This window comes from Styela clava, chromosome 3 (genome assembly GCF_964204865.1).
Source record: "Styela clava chromosome 3, kaStyClav1.hap1.2, whole genome shotgun sequence".
In the NCBI taxonomy this organism is placed as follows: Eukaryota; Metazoa; Chordata; class Ascidiacea; order Stolidobranchia; family Styelidae; genus Styela; species Styela clava.
The window spans coordinates 19,958,274-19,982,061 of record NC_135252.1 but is presented as its reverse complement, the minus strand read 5'-3'; the positions used below and the strand labels follow the sequence as shown (position 1 = coordinate 19,982,061).

The window sequence follows — 23,788 nt, the reverse complement described above, 5'->3', positions numbered from 1 at the left end:
ACACGTAAATTATATAACTGCAAACTCAGAATCTGAAATAAACACATGTATTTTGTCCCATTCGATTACATTTCTATTGGATCATGAATGGTGTTAAATTTGACATGTTTTTTCGTTTGATAATTATTTTAGTGAAATATAGTGAATGATAGTGACTTTCTTCGTGTTTCCTCATTCGTTCTTCATGAAAATCATATTTTTATCTTACATTCGAAATGGAAATAAAAGATATATGTAATAAAAATATAATCCAATGGGAAAATCTGTATTGTTATATATCATCTATCAAGTTTGAAGTTATAATTTAAATAAATCTAAGCTTGTTTGTTGCAATAAATGCGTTTGTGTAAATTTTCATGGCATCTTGTTTTCAAGTAAAAGTAGATAGAGTATTCATACAGGTTGACACACTCTCTGTATTCTAGGTTGACACACTCTAAGATCTATGTATTGAACGGTTAGATAAAATCATTACTTCGATTCTTTCTGTTTGTAGTTAATATCCAAGTGACGTACGCGAAGTGGTACGAAGAACGAAAGAAAGACAAATCGCCTTTGACAAAGGAAGAATTACGCCAAATTGTGATAGCAGAGATGAGAAAAAACGAAGCAGAATGTTCGCAAAGAAGGGGGCGACAAATCGAAGCAGACGATTGCAGCCAAACAGAAATGACAGAAGTCTCAACAGAAGCGATTGTTGAGCTAATTTTAGATTGGTATGTATGGCTTATCCTTATGCAATATGCATTTTATTTCAATATAGTTTAACGTGTTTTGTATTTGTAAAATTTTTAATCCCTTCAATTGCTCTGAGATATTATCATTCAAGCAAGTATTTTTTAGATGCTTGCGTGAAGTAATTTCGATATTCAATGTGTTTGAAGGCCGTGGCTAAAAATACATTTTACACAAAAATAATTGCACCAAAGCTGAGCCCGTTTTCGTTATTCTGTAAAATCTTAGTTGCTTGTTTTGTATATATGTGGGGCATGATAGTTATTTGAAATAACAATTGAAACTATCACTAAACTTTTATATTGCATCGAGCCAAACGCTCTCTGATAATCTGATCTAACTTGTTTGCTTTATATCAAACGCTTCATGTAAGACTTGCTCGTTTTGTTTTTAGTGACAAAAGAAATATCAATCCGTTCGGCAATGCTAATCGTGCCAAACTTCTTTGGCGTTCCGCTTTTGAAAAAACTCTACAAGCAAGAAGAGATCAAAATTCACAAATTAAAGAACTGAATTGAAACGATCACATTTTAACAATTATACCTTTTTATTTCAGTTTAATTATATTAGTTGATTATGATAACATTAACAATACAACTATCATTATTAGTTATTAGATATTTGATAAATCTTACTTTCCTGTGTTTTATTTCTAATTATGTTGTGCCAACACAAAACTTATATTATGTTGCCCATGCAATTAAAAGCTTTACTTCTTTACCACATTGAAAAACACTAATATTGGGGTAAAATCTGTATCCAAAGGAGATTTTTATTGGTTGATTATTTTGCACCTAAGAGTAACATAAAATTAGTATTTAAAAATCAAATAAAAGCCAAATGTGATTTCTATTTTCTGTCAACAAATTTTGGTAATATTATTTGAAGCGCTCCAGAAGTGTGTGTACCAATATAAAAGTAACTGATTTTGTTCTCCTATTTACATCAAGTTGTGTAAAGAGACTGAAACCCATGGGCAGGGGGTATATTCACTTGCCTAACACAAACAGTCCCCAAACTCGTAATAGACCTAAAAAAAGGAAAATCGGAATAAAATTATGGTCTAATCCTAACCTGGTACACACACTGCGGGATTACCGTTTAAAGAGTAAAAATTTGAAATTTATGAAAGGGTGGTCAAATATGCAATACATCTTGATGAAATTGCTTGACCATATGACTGATGTTAAATTTGACTGGTAACTATTTTAGTGAAATATAGTGGGCGCTCCCGTAGTATATGTACCAAGATGGCGCACAACCCGATAACCCAAACCTGGTACCTATACTATGTTCAGGTTGTGCGTCATCTTGGTACACATACTACACGAGCGACAAATAGTGTGTATTACAATTTGTTTCAAAATCCTCATTCGTGCCTCATGAAAATTATATTTTTCTCTTACATTTGAAATGGAAATAAGTGATAGATGAAATTGAAATATAATGGAGTGGGACAAAATAAATGTGTTGCTTTATTTCAGATTCTGAGTTTGCAGTTGTAAACCGACAATTTAATCGAAGGGTTGTACACCCCCCACCCCCATCCCTGTGTTTCTAAGACTATGCTTTGCACAAATAATATATTTTACACCGTGGTAAAGCAAAATTCGTAGATACAGCAAGCCATCGTGCGGCAAGGATCTGACTTTTATCAAAATAGAGATCAGCTTGATAAAAGGAACAACGATATTGTTATTATTGTGATGATAAAACGTCGCTTGAATTTATCCCTTAGCTGACTGAGCGTTGACGGTCATTCAATGCTTCTTCTCAATTGACATTCTTTACTACATTATGGGATTACATGGGATTTTAAAAAAGGTTGTTGTGTTTTAGGTTGCACGAGCGTCATCACGCGGATTTAAACTGTTTAATTTCGACATTTTATGCTCACAGAACAGCGTACGCGGAGGTTGATGTAGTTATGTTTACATATATTTGTGGATTGTTGTTCTGCTTTCTAAATTCAAAATATATTAAAAACCCCATCACATAGTTTCGTATTAAGTAAAATATCTTCCACGTATTCGAGATTAGATTCGACCGACCAGAAAAAAGTTTTCGATTTGATTCTAAAAATAGTTTTGTGAAATAGCCAGGGGTACTTCTAGGATGGCATGTAAGCCTTAACAGAAAACGGGAGCGTGTGATAACAAGTCAACATTTTTTTCAGACATTGACTCAACATTTTAATTTGTGATATATCTAAGTATAAATCGTTCTAATGCAAAGAATAAACCACGCAGGCAGTTCTTTAGTTGGAATGTAGTTGCTTCGCACCATATTCTCGCCACGGTGTAATAAAAATTTAAATAAGTTTCAAAATACGATCCAGTTGCTGAATTCGGAAAATCTCATCAAATGGAAACTCTATAGAATCTAGAAATTGCTCTAGATTTTATCAATCGCTTTCACACATTCACAGTTGAGAATATCAGAGTCTTTTTTCCAAAGGTGGCACCCTTTCAATCAACGTATATTTACTGAATGTATAATAAAAGTTTGAAAAGCTCGTATTCCAATCTTTTTATCATATATTAATAAACAATGTTTTGCCTGAATGCATATATCGCGTGTACAAATATATAAATAAACAAAAGTTCAATGGTCAAACATTTTGACAACAACCACCTTCAAGTGTTGAAACAGTCATTCACAACAGTGATCCGTGATCCAGAACGATCCGTATGGACACTTAGTGTTCAATAAAAGATGCAATACGACTTTGTGCCACTGCATTGATAAACTCTGCAATGGCATGTTTATAGAAATTGGAGACTGGTGCATTTCATTCCAAGAGTTCAAAAAATTCAGCGTTTTTCCGAGGATCAATACGTTATTCAAGCTATATCGTAAGTTTATTATGTAGTCGTATCATCACGCATGAAAATGTCACAGGTCAGTGAAATCAAAACAACAGTATACTCTTCACTCAAAAATAATTTAGTAATTTTATTCATTGTCTCCAAGAACTGTTTGTTATTTTTACATCACCATCGCCCACTAACGATTAGAAATGTCTCTCTACATGCCATGCAACATCTCTACTTGTCAGTAAAATTTTAGAGGGATTTGATAAGAATGAGTATACTCTTAGTATGTTCTTGGACCTTTCCAAGGCATTTGATAGTATTGACCATGACATATTACTAGCCAAATTGCACCATATTGGTGTGAGAGGTCAGAGCTATAATTGGTTCAAAAGCTATTTATCAGGAAGGAAACAAGTCGTAATATATAATGATGTAGCATCTAGCACATATTGTAATTTGAATGTAGGCACATTACAAGGTTCTATTTTGGCTCCATTGTGCTTTTCAGTCATTATTAACGACTTTCCAAATTCTCTTCTTCACTCTGATATCATACTGTTTGACGATGACTCAACAACATATCTTCGAGGCAAAGACTTGCCTGAACTTTTGACCAAAGCAAATACTGACTTAGAAAATATTCAAACTTGGTTGTCTGCTAACAAACTTACTATTATTGTAGACAAGACAAAATATATGGTATTTAGCGCGCCAAAGCAAAAGTGTCCAACACCGCAACAAAATCTGAAATTGAATGGAATAAATATAGAAAGGGTTAACCAGACTCGCTTTCTGGGTGTAACGATCGATGATAAATTGTCTTGGAAACAACACACAAATCTGGTGCTATCGAAAACAAGATCGTCTCTTAGTGCCATTACAAAAATAGCCAACAATTTGAACAATTCCTGTTTAATATCCCTATACCACTCTCTAATAGAAAGCCATATTCGAGCTTATGTTCATCGCCAATCTTCCATTCTAAAAAAAATTCAAAGTGTTTGTAATCGTTTTATTAGAAGAGTTTTCCATAGAGGAAATCGAGAAAAAGTCAATGACCTATTCAAAGAGTATGGGCTACTACGAGTAGATGATTTAGTAACTTCGAACTATGTACTATGATGTTCTCTTGCTACATTGGAGAACTCCCGTCCAGTCTGAACAGCTTGTTCCGAGCAAACCCAAATTCAAACAACAGAAATAAAGATAATTTTTTTATTCCATTCGTCAGTAAAAGTATTTCACAAGAATCAATTGTAGTATGTGGGCCAAAAGCTTGGAATTCCCTACCTAATGACATCACAAAGTCAAAATCTAACTCAGAATTTCGTTCCAAACTTAAACAATATATATTATCGTCATATTAGCAAATTTCTCTGCTTTTAACATTTTACTGTCTTTGAGATTATTTTTTAAGGTGAATTCAACACTGAAAAGAAGAACCGTACATGATTTTGATTGGACAACTATCAGGAACCGGTCGAAATCTTCAGTCGCCATAGAACAGGTGGCAATTTCAATAACTCCACAGGATACTTCACCCGGATTCAACATGAAACAATGGACTGTTTCAATAACTAGCACACCATTCTAATTTCATCACCATGCTTAAATATTCAGACAAAGAAACAAAATTTAAATTTAAATGTAGCAAACAATAGGGACAATGATCACTGTTAAAGTAGCATGCTGCTTTATTTAACTTCATTCCATTATTTTTGCCCAGCACCAAATTAAACAATCTCAATCTTTTCTTTATTCTAGGATATCATATTATTCAATTATATTATTGTTTTTATTTTATTATCAGCACTAAATCGAACAATCCTAACCATTTCTTCATCACAGTATACCATATTTTATTATTATTTTAATTCAATTTGGAAATTCCATGACATGGCAAAATGATATTCTTTATAATTTATTGTTCTCTATTTCAATATACTTTTATACCTTTGAATTGTCTGGCTGAAATGCGATCGTGATAGGTTTTATGGAAATGCAACCTGAATATCCTTTTTTTGAATCCTGATCTTTTTTAGCGGTATTCAGAACTATAAAATACAAAGTACCTTGAAAAAGCGTATAACTAGACAGAACTTATTACATTGCATTTCCCCAAGCCTGGAAGGAACGCATATTTGCTAGATTAGCCATTTATTACTTAAGACACTCGCCTTTGAGTGGTACATACCATATATGCACATTCTCCTATAAACTTGACTATTTCTCCCATTTATAGTATGTGGTATCATTATTCGAGGGTGCTATATGTCCAAATTTTATTCTTATGTATATATATTATGTATTATATTTCATGTTGTATTGTCTCTATTTATTGATGTTGTCTTGTCCTACCAACTCCTTTGTACAAACAGTTGGGCATACTCCACCGTTACCCATGTTGCCTAATCCACCCTCCTCGCACAACTGTCTGTATGAAGGACCATATTATCATAAGGGGTGTATGCCGCACGTTCATGTGTTTTAGGCCAGTATAGTCTTGTGTATACATCCCGTCTTCAATGTTGATATTTACTAACTCCTGTGTTTTTGCTTTTACGAGACGGATAAACATACATACATACATGTTATATAAGGTTTAATTGCAAAGATGACGCACATTTTCCACTTCGCGATTTGTGTATCGAATATAATATTGAGATTTTTATACAGATCATAGGCCTCCAAGAAAAGGTTTATTATGATTGAGCTTTGTTATTTCCGATCTATCACAAATGGAACTCTATATTTTCATGATACATTTGACAGTAGCTTGATAGGTAAGCCTTTAATTAGTTTATTTCATGTGTATCATTCTGAATACACGCTTTAATGTCCAATTTAATTTATCATCCACGATTAGAGTTCGTCGTCACTTTTTCGAGATGGTTTCTTGGATTTGTCGTTATCCTTATGGCGGCTTTTCTGTAAATTTCCTGGTTCATCCAGAATCCGCGAAACGACGTTTATTCGTATTGCAATACCAAGTTCCCTGAATCAATGTCGTCTTCTCAAAATATTACAATTTAGACAGTTTAGAATATATATGACAGAATAATCATATGTTCACACAATAAAAAATGCACAAATTTTATATATCTCCGATACGTCGTATCTTGTATTGTCTTTTATCTATCTTCTAATAAAGTAACGTGAAGTGAACCTTAACATTTCACTGTATTTCACACCCTCCAAACTAATTCAACCGCATCTTTGCATCATTGCAAGTCTCATTCCGTGAAACCTATTTAAAGGTATGGCGATTCTCACTCAAATCGAGGAAAATATCAATATAAAAGAAAACTGTTCCACTTTCCCATCTGTATCTCAATGCTAACATATTAAAAGCATGCGATTGCTTTGGAAAGGCTATGTAAACAAAAGCTTCTTTTTTGAACGATCACTACCTCACAACACACGCCAGGCAAACTGAGTGACACTTCGACTATCGTCATCGAGTCGGCTGATTACCTCCATAATAATCTAGTTTCTAGAATCTCGCCGTATGGCAAAGAGAACAACAAATCCCCCGTTGGGAATAAGTAAATATCGCCTTCTAAAATAAAATGTACGGTAAAAAATGCATAGAGGAAATAAGAAGAAATTCGAAGTCGGAGAACTGCCTGATTTGGGTTCACAATTTTCTAAGGACACATCCGGCGGGTTATTTCACATTACCCCATCTGGTTGTACATTAAGCTTTCTGCAAAGTACATTCTAGTCAGTTCATTAGAATCGGTTTGTTACAAGTCTTGATTTATACCTATGACACCAGCCTCACACCGGAACGATGGAAAGACATTTAGCTATAATTAGCCAAACTCTTCGACAAATTCACCAATTTGACCCACATTAAATGGAAGGTGCTGTTTAACTTTCAATCTTTTCCGCCGAAATTCATATACTCCCTGTCGCTAGGTAAGTGCTGCTTTTTGTTGTTTGATAATATCGTTTGTGTATATTTTATTTTAAACTGCAGTGGATTACTGTGTGTATTTGTTAAAATACATTTGTTTCGTGGATTTTCGAGAAGCATGAAAATTCGTTTGAAAAGTTGAATTTTCTAATGCAAACCGAATGAGTGTTGACGGAATTTCAAGATGGTATCACACAAGCTGATAATTTAATTGCTATTAACGTCATCTCGGAGACAAATGCGGCGCGATATGTAGCGGCCAATTACAGGTACTACGGAAGTTGGGATTCAAAGGTTTGGTATTTTTACTGGGCTGCTATTTATGATAATGTGCGTTTTGCACTTCCCTCTGATTCTTCCCAGTGAAGCCTTCATTTCAGCTTGTTTTCTGTTAATAATGACGGCGTTTATACAACCCGAGACGTTATTGCTTCATATATATTTGCAGTGAAAGACCTGAAATTAGTAAATAATATGATATATCTTACACCCTCTTTCTCTTCGATATAATATAATATGAACCTGAACGCCGTCGAAGTTGGAAGAGAACCGCAGACCAAGATGTAACATTACTCTACATCACGCATATGCAAATGTTGACAATGCATTCAAGGGACAGGTAGTTTATATACGAGGGAAAGCGGCGCGACATTGTTGTAGTTTCCTCCCAAAATACACAATTTATTCCATGACATATCTTGTGAGGTAGTGATGCTCACTAGAATGAGGAGGGAAATCAGATATATGTGAACAACAATGAGTTCTCACGCTTCCAAATCCTTGGATATTTACAAACGTTTCATAGACAAGTAAATTGTTATATTCAACAACTGTGCGAGCAAACGTTCACACAAACCATATCATACCAATATACAAAAAACATCAATTAAATCACTTGAAAAAACCTATTTTATGTCAAGCTTAAGATGGTCGTAATGTATTTACTTTAAAACATTCTCTACTATATACTATATATGTCTACTATATATATTTGGAAAACCGGATTTTTTTTGTGAGTAATTCAATCCACGTTACGTATTCTATAAAAAGAGTTAAATGAGATACTGTTCTGGGTCGTTAGTCATTTTTTTGTTTCTCAAGAAGGAAATATTTTTTTTGAAAGCTATTGGAATAGATAAACTTGCATGGGTATTATTTCCAATATTTTCATATATATAAAAATTTAAACTCTCTGCATAGAAGTATCTATGTTTTTGTTCAACTACATCTTACATTGCTATGATTCGATCTAATGTAACACAGAAAATGGTCTATTAATTAAAGTTTAACAAAATAAAAAAAAGTATTATGTCACAGCGTAATTTTTTTGCAGTTACGCCAATTTGCCCCAAGAGTTTTTTCGGTAGTTCATAAATGATTTGTTTCAATACTTGCCTCAGCGTTTGGATTTACGATAACATCGCCATGTATTGATCCCATATCTGAGATCATGTTTTGATGTTGTTCTACAGTATACAAACTGTAACTCAAGTTGAACTTTTTAAATGAGATTTTTGCATTCTGCATACGACAACGGAACGTTATCTTTCGATGTGAAACCCCAAAATTATGAAACCACATCAGATTAAAGGCACGGGCGTCTTCCTATAGTCAATAACAACAAACAAAGGCTTTAGCTCTATCAGTGGCTACGATTTAGGAAATTTTATTAAAACCGAGTTCACCTTTTGCCGCAGTCGTGCAACACCTTTTTTGAGAAAGTGAATTAACATACATATGTAAGGAAATGCGAATTGTATTTCAAAGTCACTCAATTTGTCTTATCATCAATTACTTTTTAAACTAATTTGCCATGATAAGTATTCCCCATCTTCTATCTATTTTGCTCTTTCTTGTAACTGGAGCCACAAAAGCGATCAAAGGTATGTTGACAAAAAACATGTCTTGTCGTCAGCCCACAGTTACCACTAATGGAAATTAATCATATCAAAGATCAAATCCAAGATATGAATATATTAAACATTTATCATTTATAATTACATCATTATTCTAATAAAACTGTGCGTATCTTGTAATCGGAAATTGTATCAACAACTCTTAAGTTCATATTTGAAAAATAAAACGGTTTTGTATCTACGCATCTTGTTTTTTTCTCTTTTCGTAAGAATAGTTGCTGCTGTAGAAATTAGGCATCAATATTCGTTAGATTTCTAATACCTGACAATTTTAATATATTTCCGGAGTGGTCATCACAATTTATTGTATATTTATCGCAGATGTATAATCCGGACACTCGGAAGCACTCGAAACAAAAGTGTTGTTTTATGTAAAATTGATAATGACAAGCGTTTTACAAATCCTATTACATTAATCCAATAACCTGTTTGTAAAACTGCCTTGGTGTTTTTCTTAAAATTAAAATATATGCCTCACCGCATCGCACCATGAAGACACAACATAATCTGAATCTATAGTCCGACTTAGCCATCCGTTTTTAGAATTCCCATGTTGGTGTTTAAAATGCATTTGAGCATGTATGCATTTTCGTGTAAATAAGGGTTTAGTTACAATATTCGAAATTGCAATATTTTCCCACTCATATAAGCCATAAATTTCTAATACCTGACATTTTTAATAATTTTCCGTAGTATCACAATTTTTTTGCAGATTCAAGAGTTTCATACATTTCAACAAGGCAATGTATTTAACACAAACAAAGAGACACTTCCCAATATTGATGAAGACATGGGTCATCATGCAGCCATGTATATGAGTTTCGGTTTCGTAGCCACAATCCTACATCTCAGAAATCTACTTTCCATTTCTATTTTGTGGATAAACAATACATGCTACGACTCATTAAGATTATTATCATATATATATACTCTAAAAACTTAACTAACATTATTTAAGAGACTATTTGAATCTGTGTTTTAGCAATTCATTCTTCTTTAAAATTTATCATAAATAACAAACACTGATTTTCCTAAAAACATTTTTTCTTGAAATTATGACTTTTTGATTCAGGTATTTTATTTTATTTTTAAAGTTAGCGTTTTCGAGCTCATGTTTTGAACAAACAAAGCTGAATAAATTAAAGAAAAAGTAAGAAAATATTTAAACCAAAAAAGAGAGAAACATATTGGCAGCAAAAATGCAAAACAAGAAACGTCAACAAGAAGCATTGATCACTGCATGCACAAATTGGTTTCGTTGAAGCTTAGATTGCTTGCGTCGATTCCCGATGATATCAGCTCGTTTCGTATCATGTCAGCTCGTTCGTCATCAACGTAAAGATTTTTAATCGAAATCCAGACATTCGGAAGCACTAAAAACAAAAGTTTTGTTGTATATAAATTGATAATGACAAGCGTTTTACAAATCCTATTACATAAATCTAAAAACATGTTTGTAAAACTGCCTTAGTGTTTTTCTAAAAATTGAAAATAGGATTCAAAGCATCGCACCATGAAGACACAGCATAATCGAAATCTGTAGTCTGACTTAGCCTTCCATTTTTAATATACTAATTTTGGAGTTTATAATGCATTTGTGACATGTGATGACCATTGAATGAATCGTTTAAAATCGGAAATCATGATTGCCTAGTTTGGAATAATATTTATTAATAACAATCCGGGTAAACATTATCTGCTTCTGGTATTATATGCTTATTAGACCATAAATGATGTTATATTAGGCAAAAACCCGATGCCTCAGTTGACACTGCTTGGCATTTTCACCCCTACGGACAACTTAATCCGGGCGTTGTTAAACTGGTGGGCTCTAGCGAACCAAATGTTTGCCTTCTCATAGATTAAAGCGGCTTTCAGTTAAAAGTCTGCTTGTTCGTTTAGGATCAACCGTGTGTGTTATTCTATAAAGAGTAAATAGCAAGATGTTGAATGTTTTCGACCAAACAATGTCGCCAATTGTGCAGGAAGATGCTTTACTGTGTACCGTGTATTGTGTTATTTGTTTCGGTTATTCGAGCAGTCACGAGTACTCGTGGCGGAAACTAAAACACGCCACTGTGTGGTATTTTCACCTCGCCTACAAGGTATTTATATGTTCAAATGTGTTTATGCATTTTAAATAAAATGTGATTAATATATATGTACGTAAAGACTGGTTTACTATATTCTCTGCCGAATGGAGAAGTTTGACGCTGTTTTAATTAATTAAAACTATAAAGTGACATTCTTGCCACACAAAAGGCACATAAGTTATATGACATGATAAATTAAAGGTGGTATGTGAGAATCACGCTATATATATTTGGGTATGTCTCGTATGGCCGCAAAATCGAAAAATATAAAATATCATCTTACCTCCGTACTGGCATTGTATTAATATGATATAGTCTTTGTTATTTGTTGAAACCACTGTGTACTTCGATTTCGTTTCTGGAAAAAAAAAAAAAAAAAACATTTATGTAGCAAACATAACAAACAATTCAAGCAATTCTATCTACTGCTCAATTCAATAAATATTGATCAATAGGTAGTTGAACAAGTAAAAAAAATCAGGAATATTTAAACATTTGAAAAGCCTTCATCTTCAATAATTATAAAGTTACAAGAAAATTATTGGTATAATAAAAGTGATTTAGTGTTCAATTTATGTATTCATTAGGGCTATAGGTAATTTTGTTAGTTTCAAACAAGATGGTCTTATTTGAACGTGAATATTACCTGCTAAACTTTTTGCCAAGGATTTTCGCTTTGCTGCAAATTTACTTGAGTACTTGAAGTCTCCTCCATATGCTATAAAACGAAATTATGCTTTTATATTGTTTATCTTCTTAAACTTATAACAGTCCAAATGAATAACATAAAAACGTGTCAAAATAGAGTTTTTAAACTGAAAATATCTTAACATGAATAAGTGTTTCATTTCAACAAATGTCATCTTGTGTGCAAAAATGTATTTCTACTTTCCAACACTAAAAGCTTATAAATATTTGAGAATGATATTTTTACGTGTACTCTACCTGATTTTATTCCGGTTGAAATAACGGCTTGATTATCAGCCCATTTAAAGTAAACAAAGTCGTGGCGAACAAGTTTTGGATTCCAGGTATATCTGTTTGCAAAGAAATAAGGATTTTAATTTTCTGCATAAAAACAATATCTTTTTAAAAATTTCATACGAAAAACGTACAGGGATTTTTATGAAGTAAGTTTAACATACAACATTGCAGGATTGAGTTGGAGTTGACAATACACAATACCTCCTATTTTGCACCGTCTATATATTATAATATCTTAATCTTTATAACACCATGTTCATTTGAAAATCTGCATATTTGAATCTTTAGTATTGAATCAACAGATTACAACTATCTAATTTTCACCTTTTATTACATTTATCAAAATCGAATAAATTCTTACTTCGCACCGTCATTAAAATTTACACTGACGGTCTTTGAGGCAAGGTCGACATCATTAATCCGCATTTTCCTGCATGTCAGGAATGAATTTCCGCCAGGAATATACATCAGATGGTGCCAAGATCCAAGCAACTAGAACATAACCAGTACTTTGAAATGCAGACACCAGGATATAACGTAACTAACTGTTAGAATTAATACTGATTGTAACCAAATCGATTTTAATTTGCTTTTCATGTCTACTGTTAGCCTGTATATTGTTTACTTATTTTTATATCATATATTCGCAGTTAGCTATAAATAATATGTATAGAATATTGCTTTTCTATATACAAAAAACTTTAAATTTTGCAGAATATTGGAGAAATTTTGGCTATCTTCGGGAAAATTTTTATTTATTTTTCCGCAAAAACTACGCACTCACCTTGGTCCAATCGGTATTTTTACAAGGCAACACTTTATCACATTTCTGCATTCCATCAACAGAAGCAAACACAAATAATAATAAACAATATTTTATAGTCATCTTATCTTTAGTTGGTAAATCTTAAAAACTGAATGTATAAAAATAATAATAAGTGGTAAATACCATTTACAGAAATAAGGGCAAATAGTAAAATAATATCTGCAATTTAACTGACCATCGGCATTCATTGTTTTTATTATGACTTATACAGTATATGCTGGCCAAAAATATGGAATAGCAATATCAAAAGGCAGTAATAATACAAGTACAAAAGCAATGTTATATAATATGCTATGATTCATTCTGAAGGGCCATGTAAAGTACTCTCTAAACATCATTTCATAAAGCACAAACTGGTTTGCTTCTGATGAGCTTTCACATAGAATGAAAACCTTTGTCTCCTTTCTCGATGTGCGTCACCATTTTTTCACAAATTTTAAGAAATTCCAAAGCATCGTAATATTAGGTAGGTAGTAGGTATACATCATGGTAGGTAGTAGGTATACATTTTCGCAACATCATGCAATGCAGAATACATTTCTTCAAATGACTCTTAAATAATTCACTTGTTAATTTAAAAAATCGTAATCATATGATACGATATCACATAGCACTCATGAAATTCATTTACAACAATAGGATAATGTATTTACATTAAAACTCACAATGAATATTTTTCGGACCAGACAGGTCTTGCATTTTTAAAATTTACTTTCAAATAAATAAAGCTTTCCGCAGAAATGACTTCTTCTATAAAATACTGAAATATAGAATTAATTCAACTTTTTCTGAAATTGAATATGGTATAATACGTTAAATATTCTAATTTCTTTAAAATTAGAGTTTAAACTTTAACAAACTGCCAGCTGTTTGTAATATCATATTCCACATATTGTAATAGGTCACAGGTGTTGATGTAGGGTAGAGTAAAATTTGGGACGATTTATTGGTGTTTAACTTTAAGATATGTATATCAATATTTTTTATCTGTTTTCTTTTTAATGTTGTGTTGTACAGCGTCGAAAATTTAATACCTAAAGTAAAAATACCATGAGCAAGGTTTCTGATTAATACCGCAAAGTTATTTTCTGCCAATAGTATTAATCTAATGTATATTGAATGAAAATAAACAATAATAAATTTTCAAGATTCAATATTATTATTATGTTTTAATTACTAAACACATATCCAGACGTTTGTCGGGATTTTTCTTTGAAAGCATATTGGAGATTAAAGATTGTATAGAATATCGTCATAATTAACACCGAACTTTGTATCTCTATAAATTAATTATAAAAGAACATTGAATACAAAGTTAAGAATAGTGATGACAATTTAGTCGATGAACAGTTGGAATACATCCAATGTGAATACAAAAAAGTTCATTGAATAGTGTGAAGTGTTATTTTTTCACAACATTTGAGTGACATATTTTTCATTGTTCAGCACAAAATAGTATTTTGCGAAGTGCTTTTTATTTCTAAAAAAAAGTTAGGAATGAACAAGAGAACAAAGATCATATATATTAGACTAATTTTTAGATACCGGTACCGGTAAAGTACGACGCACATCGAGTTTGGGAAAATCGAAATATCGATAGACAAAAGTAGCAAAATCAAAATGTTTACATCATATAGTTTAGACCAGGGTGGTCCAAACCCAGTCCCGCGGGCCACATGTGGCCCGCAGGTTCATTATCTGTGGCCCGCGTCACATTCGGAGAGTAATCAAAAAATCGCATTACGTGTTGTTTCGCCATGAAATTAATCAAAAAAATCTTTTGACATATTGCCATCACTAATGTCACTGAATTAAATAGTTTTATGGCTAGCTGGGGAAACTAGCAAAGTTGAATGATGTGCTTGGCAGTCTAAATTGTTATCTGGCTTTCTAACTTTTTGGTCTGGAATATATTCCAACAATATAGGCATAATAGAAAACTAAAAATCCAATGCGGATTCTATTAGCCTAGAATGGCTATGCATGATAACTATGTGATTGCACAATAAAAGTATTTGTTTTGTATTGCACTGTTTACCTATTCTTGGTACTATTGTGGCCCGCGAACAATGCAACAATATTTTTGTGGCCCGCGGAGCCGACAACCTTGGACCACCCTGGTTTAGACTCAAAAAAGTAATAGTTTTCTAGCGGCTTCTACTATTTCCAAGCACAAAATTTTGTAATCGATTGCTGTATTAATTATACGCAGTATTATACGTCTATTTTTCTATACAACAGCAACGACAACAACACGAATTTCGCGAAAGGCTCTATGTACACTTCGTGTTCACTAAGTACAAAGGTGAAATCAATTTGTAGATACATGCTTCAGCACAAATCTTTTTCGTCGAACGATATCGTTAATTAGATTGTTTGAAACGCCAAAACCGCAAATTTATGCAAACTATCAAATATTAGGAAGGGGCGTCAACGTAGATGCACCAAAAACAAATACATCAAACCGCAAGATGAACTAAGAAACTTTATAATCTACTACGTCACAATTATATGGAATTTGCTGTAGTTAAAGAAGTTATAACAATACATTCTGTTTTAAAACAAATTTAAATTATTTTTACTCTGTAATTCATAATGACATTTTATAATTTGTTTTCATTGCTTTGTAAGTTGCAATATACACAATTTATAATCTGAAATGATAAAGTTCACAAATTAACAAATTTGTGAGTAAGCCTTTGTTGTTCAAAAACTTACTTATCCCAGAGAAATTTCACCTAAAATAAAACTTCGATTGTGCCACTGAAAATTAAAAAAATGTACATTGTATGTTTGTTTAGATATTCCTTGTAATATGTACCCACAACTATTTAATCGCTCAAAACATTGAAGTCAATTTACACAAAGCAATTATTGACATTTTTCATGTCTTATTTTGTTTTATAAAGTGATTCAAGAGTTTGGATGCACACAAACACAAATTTATTTCTGTACAGTTTATTTTGACCACGGTCAGACTTCATCAGATATACATACATTATTCAACTACAACAGGTAAAGAAATCGCATGCTCATTTAAACAATACGTGTCATACCATGGGCGCATGTTAAATAACCTATAAAATCATTGATTGCATAATTGATTTTATACATAGAAAAGATTATTAAAACATTAAAAACTAAGTCATCGCCAAATAAATAATTTATCAATCATAAATATAAAAGAGATCTTGAAACTCATATAATAGATGGGTACAAGGTTTAGAACAAGACAATAAAATAATTTTCGTTGCATTTGAGGAATACAGCAATTTTAATTTAATGGGCCAGTCTCACATTTTTACGCGTTAAATCGTTCCGGTCAAAGACAATCTATGAAAAATTCCCATCGGATTAGAATCTAAAAATAGAATTGTCAGTTTCGATACGAATGATATATGTAAACGAGAATATTTATTTTGTATCATTTGAGCTTGTTTGCAATAAATACACTTATACACTTTTTGTCTGGCATATACTCGTACACATAACTAATCATTTGTTTATCAAAATAATTTCCTATTCGACTGCACTACTACAGATATAACTTAACAATGAACATCCCACTTTTATTTTTCTTAATATTTATTACAATTTTTCAACATAACTAATAACAAATTGACAAATTGAAAATATTTTTAATTTATTTTGGGTGTCAGTAAAATATGCATGAAAGCACGTCATAGATGATGAATGAATCTTTTGTTGTTACGAGTGTCACAAATAATATCACTGCCGACAATATCTGAAATGCTGTTCAATAACATTGAACGCTGAAGCTGTTTCTAAATTCTTAAATTGGACTATATTATCATTAGGGCTGGGAATGGTTATTCGGTTAACCGATTTCAGATGGTTAACGGTTACGATTTATTTTAACCGTTAACTGACATCTCAGGTACAAATCATCTTCATACCGTACAATTTCTTCAAATATGATTACGTCATCGCAAATTTATCTCTTGTGGCATTTAATTCAAAAGAATATTACTAACTGTGTGGGTAAGGACTCAATAAACGTGAAAAATAATGAAAGTACCAAGATAGTTGATTATGGGAATTTGACAATGATGAATTCAGAATCAGTTTTCGGTCGATTTCGAAATATATGGTTCTCGATTTCATTGCAAAATCGGATATTCAACGTCATACAACAGGTGCGCAGTTGATGCCGTTTTTCTTTATGATATATATCTCGAAGTAAAATTTGCACATCGAACACTGATAATTTGTCACATAAATGACGTTTAACAACGAAATCAATATCTAAAATACTTCAACACGCCCGAACCACGCTGCCTATCTATTGCAGCAGAACAATCATGAAACTATCTCGATTCGTGAATAATTTTAAGAAGCGATACCGGGATGATAAGAACACGCAAAAATGCTTTATAAGCATTGTGACGTAACAAGCTGAAATTATAAATTATTACGTCAAAAGTCACGCGGCGGTTAACCGGTTAATTTTACCCGGTCAACGGTTAAGGTGTTTTCCCTGAAATTCCCAGCCCAAATTATCATACTTCACAAATTATCGACACAATATTAACTTTTTGATATTCATACGTTTTTGTTATTAGCCTTTCATGTAGTTACTTATTAAGAATGTTAGTACTGTTATCAACAAATACCTTTTCGATTAATGATAAACTTAAACAAGAGCAGGAAGTAATACGTCACGGGTGTGTAAAACGTTGAATATTCAGAATATTTAACATTGAATTAAAATCAATAAACGAAAGATAATCTATCAAGTCAAATCTCGATAACGATTATACTCATCAAGTTAAATTGAGTGAACTCAACGGTGGAGTAAGGTGCGAATAGAATCGCTCTGAACTGGTGGATTTCTCATGTTATTTGCGTGTAATAATTTCATGGAATATAATATTGCTTATTATATAGCTATAGCTGTAGTATAATGAATAATACAGGTTTGTCATGCCTATGTTAATTACCAGCCCAAAACTTTCAGCCCAAAATTCATGCAGGAATCAAAAACAATCATGAATTCATTGACCATGTTTATCGAACTTTTCTTTATCAGATTGCTCACTGCTTTACATATTAGAATTGAAAATTTAAATAAACGAAGAACGTTCAAATATAACCAAATAATTGAGATATTGAACAAGTCTTAAAATTTGATATGATCAGCATCCTGGAATGCTATTCTCATTACTTCTTTAAATAATATTGAAACTCATTTAAAACCAAATTTGAGATAATACGAGATACAATTTTGATGTCTGACTCGCGCACTTTGTTTCAATTTCACGGCTCTTTTTCACGATAATATCATTAGATTACAGAAGCAGAAAACACAAGATAAATTGCAGAAAATCTACCTACGCAGACATAATCTAAATAAATTGAAAGTCAAATACAGTTTAAGTTTGGACTGATATATTTCGGCGCCATTTTGTGAAAACTATTTTGTTTTTGATGCTACGTTTTGATGAATAGATTAAAATCTGTACTGATAATATCTGACAACTTTATGTCGTTTTAGTGTATTTTTGAATAAATTTCTTGGAATTGATGTGGCAAATTGTTCATGGAAATCAAAATCACGAAACATATATTTGAAACATATAAATAATTTATTTAATGCTTAGTTTTGAATCGCTGTTTAGAATATGAGAAAATTGTATTTTGCCGTTTAGAAAAAAATAATTTCAAATTTCAAATATGCACATTAAGTATTTATGGTGGGCTCTAATTTATAATGACATTAAATTTCGAGTAAAGTATTATGAAAAAAACTTATAAATATGAAATATAACTTGTAAAACGAATAAGACTTCGAATTTTTTTTGATATTTTCTAATTAATCACTGTAGTATTCGTATGATTGATGTCTAGAATCCCAATTCCTGCCTCCGGCTAGTATACACAAACCGTAGGTGATCAAGGTTGAATGCAATCACGAGGTCGCTAATTTAGAACAAAGAATCGAATTGTGAATTAGTCTTAGCGTATTCATGTTACTCGGTTTCTCGGTTAATAACATTTTTTTAAATCAGTACATAATTGACTTTAGATATCGAGTTTGAAATATTTTGGCGTGGCGTGTTTATTGTCATTTCTATTTAAATATTATATATAATATGTTTTTTGCATCCACTCTATGTAAAGACAACTCACAGTAAAAATGATCAAAACTGTTACATATAAAATACACGGGCAAACATGTAACAGTTCGAACGATTTTGGCGTAAAGAATTTATTGCTAGAATAATAATTTATTATTTGAGTTGTTGTTTTTTTTCAAATTTTTTTTAACAACGCTGTCTAATGTCTGATTATAATTTATTCTGTCTGACAACATATGGCCAGGATAATCAAGTCTATGACATATAGAATGCAAAGACCGACTCTTGCGGCCGGTTTGTAAAACATATTCATATCAGTTAATCTCACCCCTTGAAATAAGGCATTGAGTGCGTATAAAAATAGTCTAATTTCCCAGGTGTAGAATGATAAATCCCAGATGTTAAAACTAGATCTCATATTTCATTCATTTATGAGCGGATCAATATAGCAACACTTTTTTTTTTAAATAAATTATATATTTGTGGGGGCTAGGTATTTGCATCTGGCAATTTGGTGCACCTTGATAATAAAGCTCTATTTAGTACTTTCGTATTTTTTATTTTACAATTATGATTTTACCCATTTTGTACATATTTCCTACATATTGCTCCTGCCCTTTATACAATCAGTAATTGGTTGAGATGTAATATGGGACAATATAATGAGCCAGATTATTTGGAATTCATTTTTATTATATTGTAGTGTTATCATTATTTTGATTTTGTTCCTGGGGAAGTTAAAAAAAGGAAGACACTGACATGCCATGCTGCCCACTCCTAAAAATGTGCCACCCACTTATTTTGGGCTGAGTAAATTCTTTCATGTTTTTTTCATGTCTTTAGGCCGTTCATCTGCCCTATTTCAATATATTTTTTCTTGCTTTATTAAACATGATTACATGTAAGAAATATAGGAAACACTGTGGCATCTAAAGGTTGTTTTCACCAACATAGAATGTACGTGATTTTAAATTTTTATAGTGTTGATTAAGTTCCGGAATCTGTCAATCATTAGCGGTTTAACTAGAACAGATGTGAAATATCACATCACATTTGCCCGTTTAAATGGCTGTAACATGACACCAATTTTCTGATATCAGTGTTATAAGTATCGAGTAGTCAACAGGTGTGAGGTCATTTCAAGAATTTCAAATATTTACCAGTAAAAATAAGAATGTGATTTTTTGTAAATATATTTGAAAAATAATGAGTTTTAATTTGTGTTATTAGCAAAAAGATTTGAATTTTAGCGGTCCTGTAAAATAAATTCCTACAATAGAGACTGTACTATGCAATTCAAGAGTCTTGATTTACAACAAACTGCGTGTGTAAGGAAGTCTGACTATTGGTCAAGTTTGATACAGCCCAATGAAAAACACAACATGACCTAAAGGACATACTGCTGTTTTCCTTTTTGGCGCGTTTTCAATGTTTATTTTCACTTTTTGTTATTTTTCGACTAGAATTAGTAATAACAAGAAAAATAATAAAAAAAAACACTGTTATTGAGACACATATGCGTTTCCTTATATAGAAAACCAAGCAATACATAACCATAATATATGAATACAAAACTGGCCATTTGCATAAACTGCCTTTTTTTAAACTTCAATAAAACAATGTGTAACAGGCAATAGTCCTGCAATGCAGCCACCCTTCATGTAACAATAGATGAGTGTTACGCAACAAACTAGCACCGCGCTTAACCCTCCAAATTGAATAGAATAATTGAAAATATACCTGCTTTTAATTTTATTGTCAATACTGAAAATGCGAGAACAAATTGATAGACATACCATAGGTAAAAATATACGAAAATTCAATAAGAACATATTTCTGTTGAATTGAAATTCAAATTGCTAGCATTTAATCCAGCTGATGAAAGACTTCGAAGAATACTGTCCGCCAAACGATCATCAACATCGAGGTTTTTAATCGAAATCCAGACGTTTGGAATAGCTAAATTAAATTAAATAATTTTAAAATCAGGTACAGAATTCAAAGACATATTTTTGATTCGAGAAAATAGCTATAAAATGATAAACCGCTGATATGGACACTATTTATTTAAAGGTGTAAAATAATTTGTCGAAGGCAAATGCTCCGCTGACATTTTATAAAAGTTGATGTCAATTTTCAGTAATATTTGTATATGTGATAAAGTGGAATTATATTTCTCTCTCTGCATGCACTGTTTTGTGGAATTATTTAAAAAAAAACTTAGTTAAATTGGCAATATCAATCCTTTAAAAACTATTTATATTTCAACTTTTTTATTTTATTTATCAATTATCATTATCAATATCTGATATACAGAATCAGTTAACATATGGGATATGTTGAAATAAACGCTTTAAATCAGTTGCATTTCTTTACATGTTATGATAAAGAAAAAAACATTTTTCAAATGAATTAATGCTTCTCTTACCATAATTTGTACATTGAACCATAATCATATAATTTTTGTAATCCGTAGATATGAGAGTATAAATTGATTTTAGTTCTGTAACATAAAAAAATGTTTTGTTTTAATATTACATTTCACTTTCAAAAATAAAACTATAAATGATAATATTTAAATAAGTTTTAATCAATATATCCAGTCACCTTATATTACTGAAAATTATCATGAGCAACATTTAACAAGTAATTTAATAATATGTTTAAATATTTTCTCACAATAATTTATATTAATTGTACACGTAAAATTGGAGGGTGCTCGCATGATCTGAATGTAGAACCCTTCACTCTCCGAGTACTAAAGTTTGATTGGCCGGGTCCATTACATTATCTATTGCGCATCGAGATTTTTTTTTTTTAATATTTTATTTAGATTGAAATGCTCCAGTAATTAATTTCACCTGTTTTCCACAATTTTCTTATCAGTGAGAATTTACTTGAAATCTTTTGTTTTCTTCGATCTGACAATTAAATTTTTTGATGTAAACATACCAAAATTAATATAGAAATAAATAAATGAAAATAGAACAACAAAAATAATGACAAATATATAATATTTGTTTTTGTAGTAAATAGAAAAGAACATAACAATCCAAACCATATATTTTGTAGATTGTAATAGTGTTATAAATTAAAAATTTATTTCTGTTGAACAGGTATTTAAACAAATAACTAAATTAATTGATAATTTAACCGAATAAATTAATAATATTACCTGTATTTAATCCAGTATAAATAACAGCTTTGTTTGTTTCCCATTTAAAATAAACAGAATTGTGCTGTAATAAACGAGGATTGTTGTTGTATCTGCAATTATAAACTATCATATGAACATACTGGCAAAGCTGAATGAGTAAATACATCATGAAACTTGAATCAAGCACAAAGATATTGGGAACTCAAAATAAATCACTTCATTATCTCAAAGTTAAGTTGAAAAATGTATTATATGTATAAAAATTTCTTACGTTCCCATGCTAGAAAACTCGACGTTCACAATCTTTGAATCAAGATCTACATCGTTAATTGACATATGCTTGCATGTCAAGAAAAAACTTGCACCAGGAATGTGCAGCAGGTGATACCATGATCCAAGCAACTGAAAATTATTTATTGATTTAATTACCTCGTTCATACTTTTATAATTATAATGCATAAACAAAGGCCAAACTTGTTATAAATCAATCTGCTAATATCAATGTGTATGAGTGCCTAAGATTAAAATTCTTCTAACTTAGCATCAGAGCGCCAATCCGTTGAAAGATCTTCAATTTCGAACTTCAAACCCCCTTTTCTACTTTTTATTCCAAATATATGAGCTGTATTGAACAGTTTCGATTTAATAATGCACATCTATAATCGAAATCTGAATACATCGGTGATAACATTTTTTTTTGCGGGAAATACGTAGTCAAACGTTCGCAACAAACTTACTTCGGTCCAGTCTGTGTTTTTGTAAGGCGAGATTTTATTACAGCTTCTTGGTTCTCCTCTTACTGAGATTGCAATTAACAACATCACAACATAAATAGTATGCATTTTTATATTAACGTTGTAAATATGCCTCTAATATATTTAAAATAAAAATGGTTAAGGTTTATGTAAGCTTATGTAAGCTGAATTTTATTTTTACTATAAACATTTGCAATCAAAATATAATTAACTCAAAATATGATATTAAAGGTCTTGTTAATATTTTCTAAAATTTGGATGAAATAGAAAACAATAGATTCAAAATATTAATACTGTATGCTATCATATTGAAGCATATTCAACAATAAAATACTTCAGAAATAGCTATCTAAATAAACCTTACATTTTTAGGAATCACGGACGGCTAATGTTTGTCTATGCACATGTACTTTTCTTCTTTTTATTATGCGAGGGCGCGGTTTTATTGTCGTTTGTTTAAACATTTTTTCTCAATATTTTATACCAATT

The 23,788-nt window shown here is 31.5% G+C and overlaps 2 protein-coding genes and 1 long non-coding RNA gene across 3 annotated transcripts; 1 reads left to right on the top strand and 2 right to left on the bottom strand.

Annotated features, from left to right (window-relative positions):
- Positions 1–454: 454 nt before the first annotated feature.
- Positions 455–2,216, top strand: LOC120342910 (uncharacterized). The gene is made up of 2 exons (XR_013474884.1): positions 455–716; positions 1,130–2,216. It is a non-coding gene; the product is annotated as an uncharacterized LOC120342910 (long non-coding RNA).
- An 8,202-nt stretch (positions 2,217–10,418) lies between these two features.
- Positions 10,419–13,383, bottom strand: LOC120343472 (uncharacterized). Its single transcript, XM_039412657.2, has 6 exons — positions 13,248–13,383; positions 12,825–12,955; positions 12,425–12,516; positions 12,126–12,197; positions 11,763–11,837; positions 10,419–10,759 (listed from the first exon to the last, which is right to left on the bottom strand). Exons 1-6 carry the CDS (start codon positions 13,347–13,349, stop codon positions 10,620–10,622), a joined length of 612 nt encoding a protein of 203 aa, XP_039268591.2. The 5' UTR covers positions 13,350–13,383; the 3' UTR covers positions 10,419–10,619.
- A 7,783-nt stretch (positions 13,384–21,166) lies between these two features.
- On the bottom strand, positions 21,167–23,558 carry LOC120343298 (uncharacterized). Its single transcript, XM_039412436.2, has 6 exons — positions 23,282–23,558; positions 22,816–22,946; positions 22,563–22,654; positions 22,249–22,308; positions 21,816–21,890; positions 21,167–21,346 (listed from the first exon to the last, which is right to left on the bottom strand). Exons 1-6 carry the CDS (start codon positions 23,384–23,386, stop codon positions 21,207–21,209), a joined length of 603 nt encoding a protein of 200 aa, XP_039268370.2. The 5' UTR covers positions 23,387–23,558; the 3' UTR covers positions 21,167–21,206.
- Between the last annotated feature and the right edge of the window lie 230 nt (positions 23,559–23,788).

Bases quoted from the DNA above. Each gene is read 5' to 3' on its own strand.
- LOC120343298 (XM_039412436.2), bottom strand. From the start codon at position 23,386: ATGCATACTATTTATGTTGTGATGTTGTTAATTGCAATCTCAGTAAGA. The intron at 22,309-22,562 runs GTAATATTATTA...TTTAATTGTCAG, and splicing joins TTATACTGGATTAAATACAG to ATCGAAGAAAACAAAAGATT. The intron at 21,891-22,248 runs GTGAAATTAATT...TTTATGTTACAG, and splicing joins AAGAAAATTGTGGAAAACAG to AACTAAAATCAATTTATACT.
- LOC120343472 (XM_039412657.2), bottom strand. From the start codon at position 13,349: ATGACTATAAAATATTGTTTATTATTATTTGTGTTTGCTTCTGTTGAT. The intron at 12,956-13,247 runs GTGAGTGCGTAG...GTTATGTTCTAG, and splicing joins AAAATACCGATTGGACCAAG to TTGCTTGGATCTTGGCACCA. The intron at 11,838-12,125 runs GTAATATTCACG...TTTTTTTTCCAG, and splicing joins CTTGGCAAAAAGTTTAGCAG to AAACGAAATCGAAGTACACA.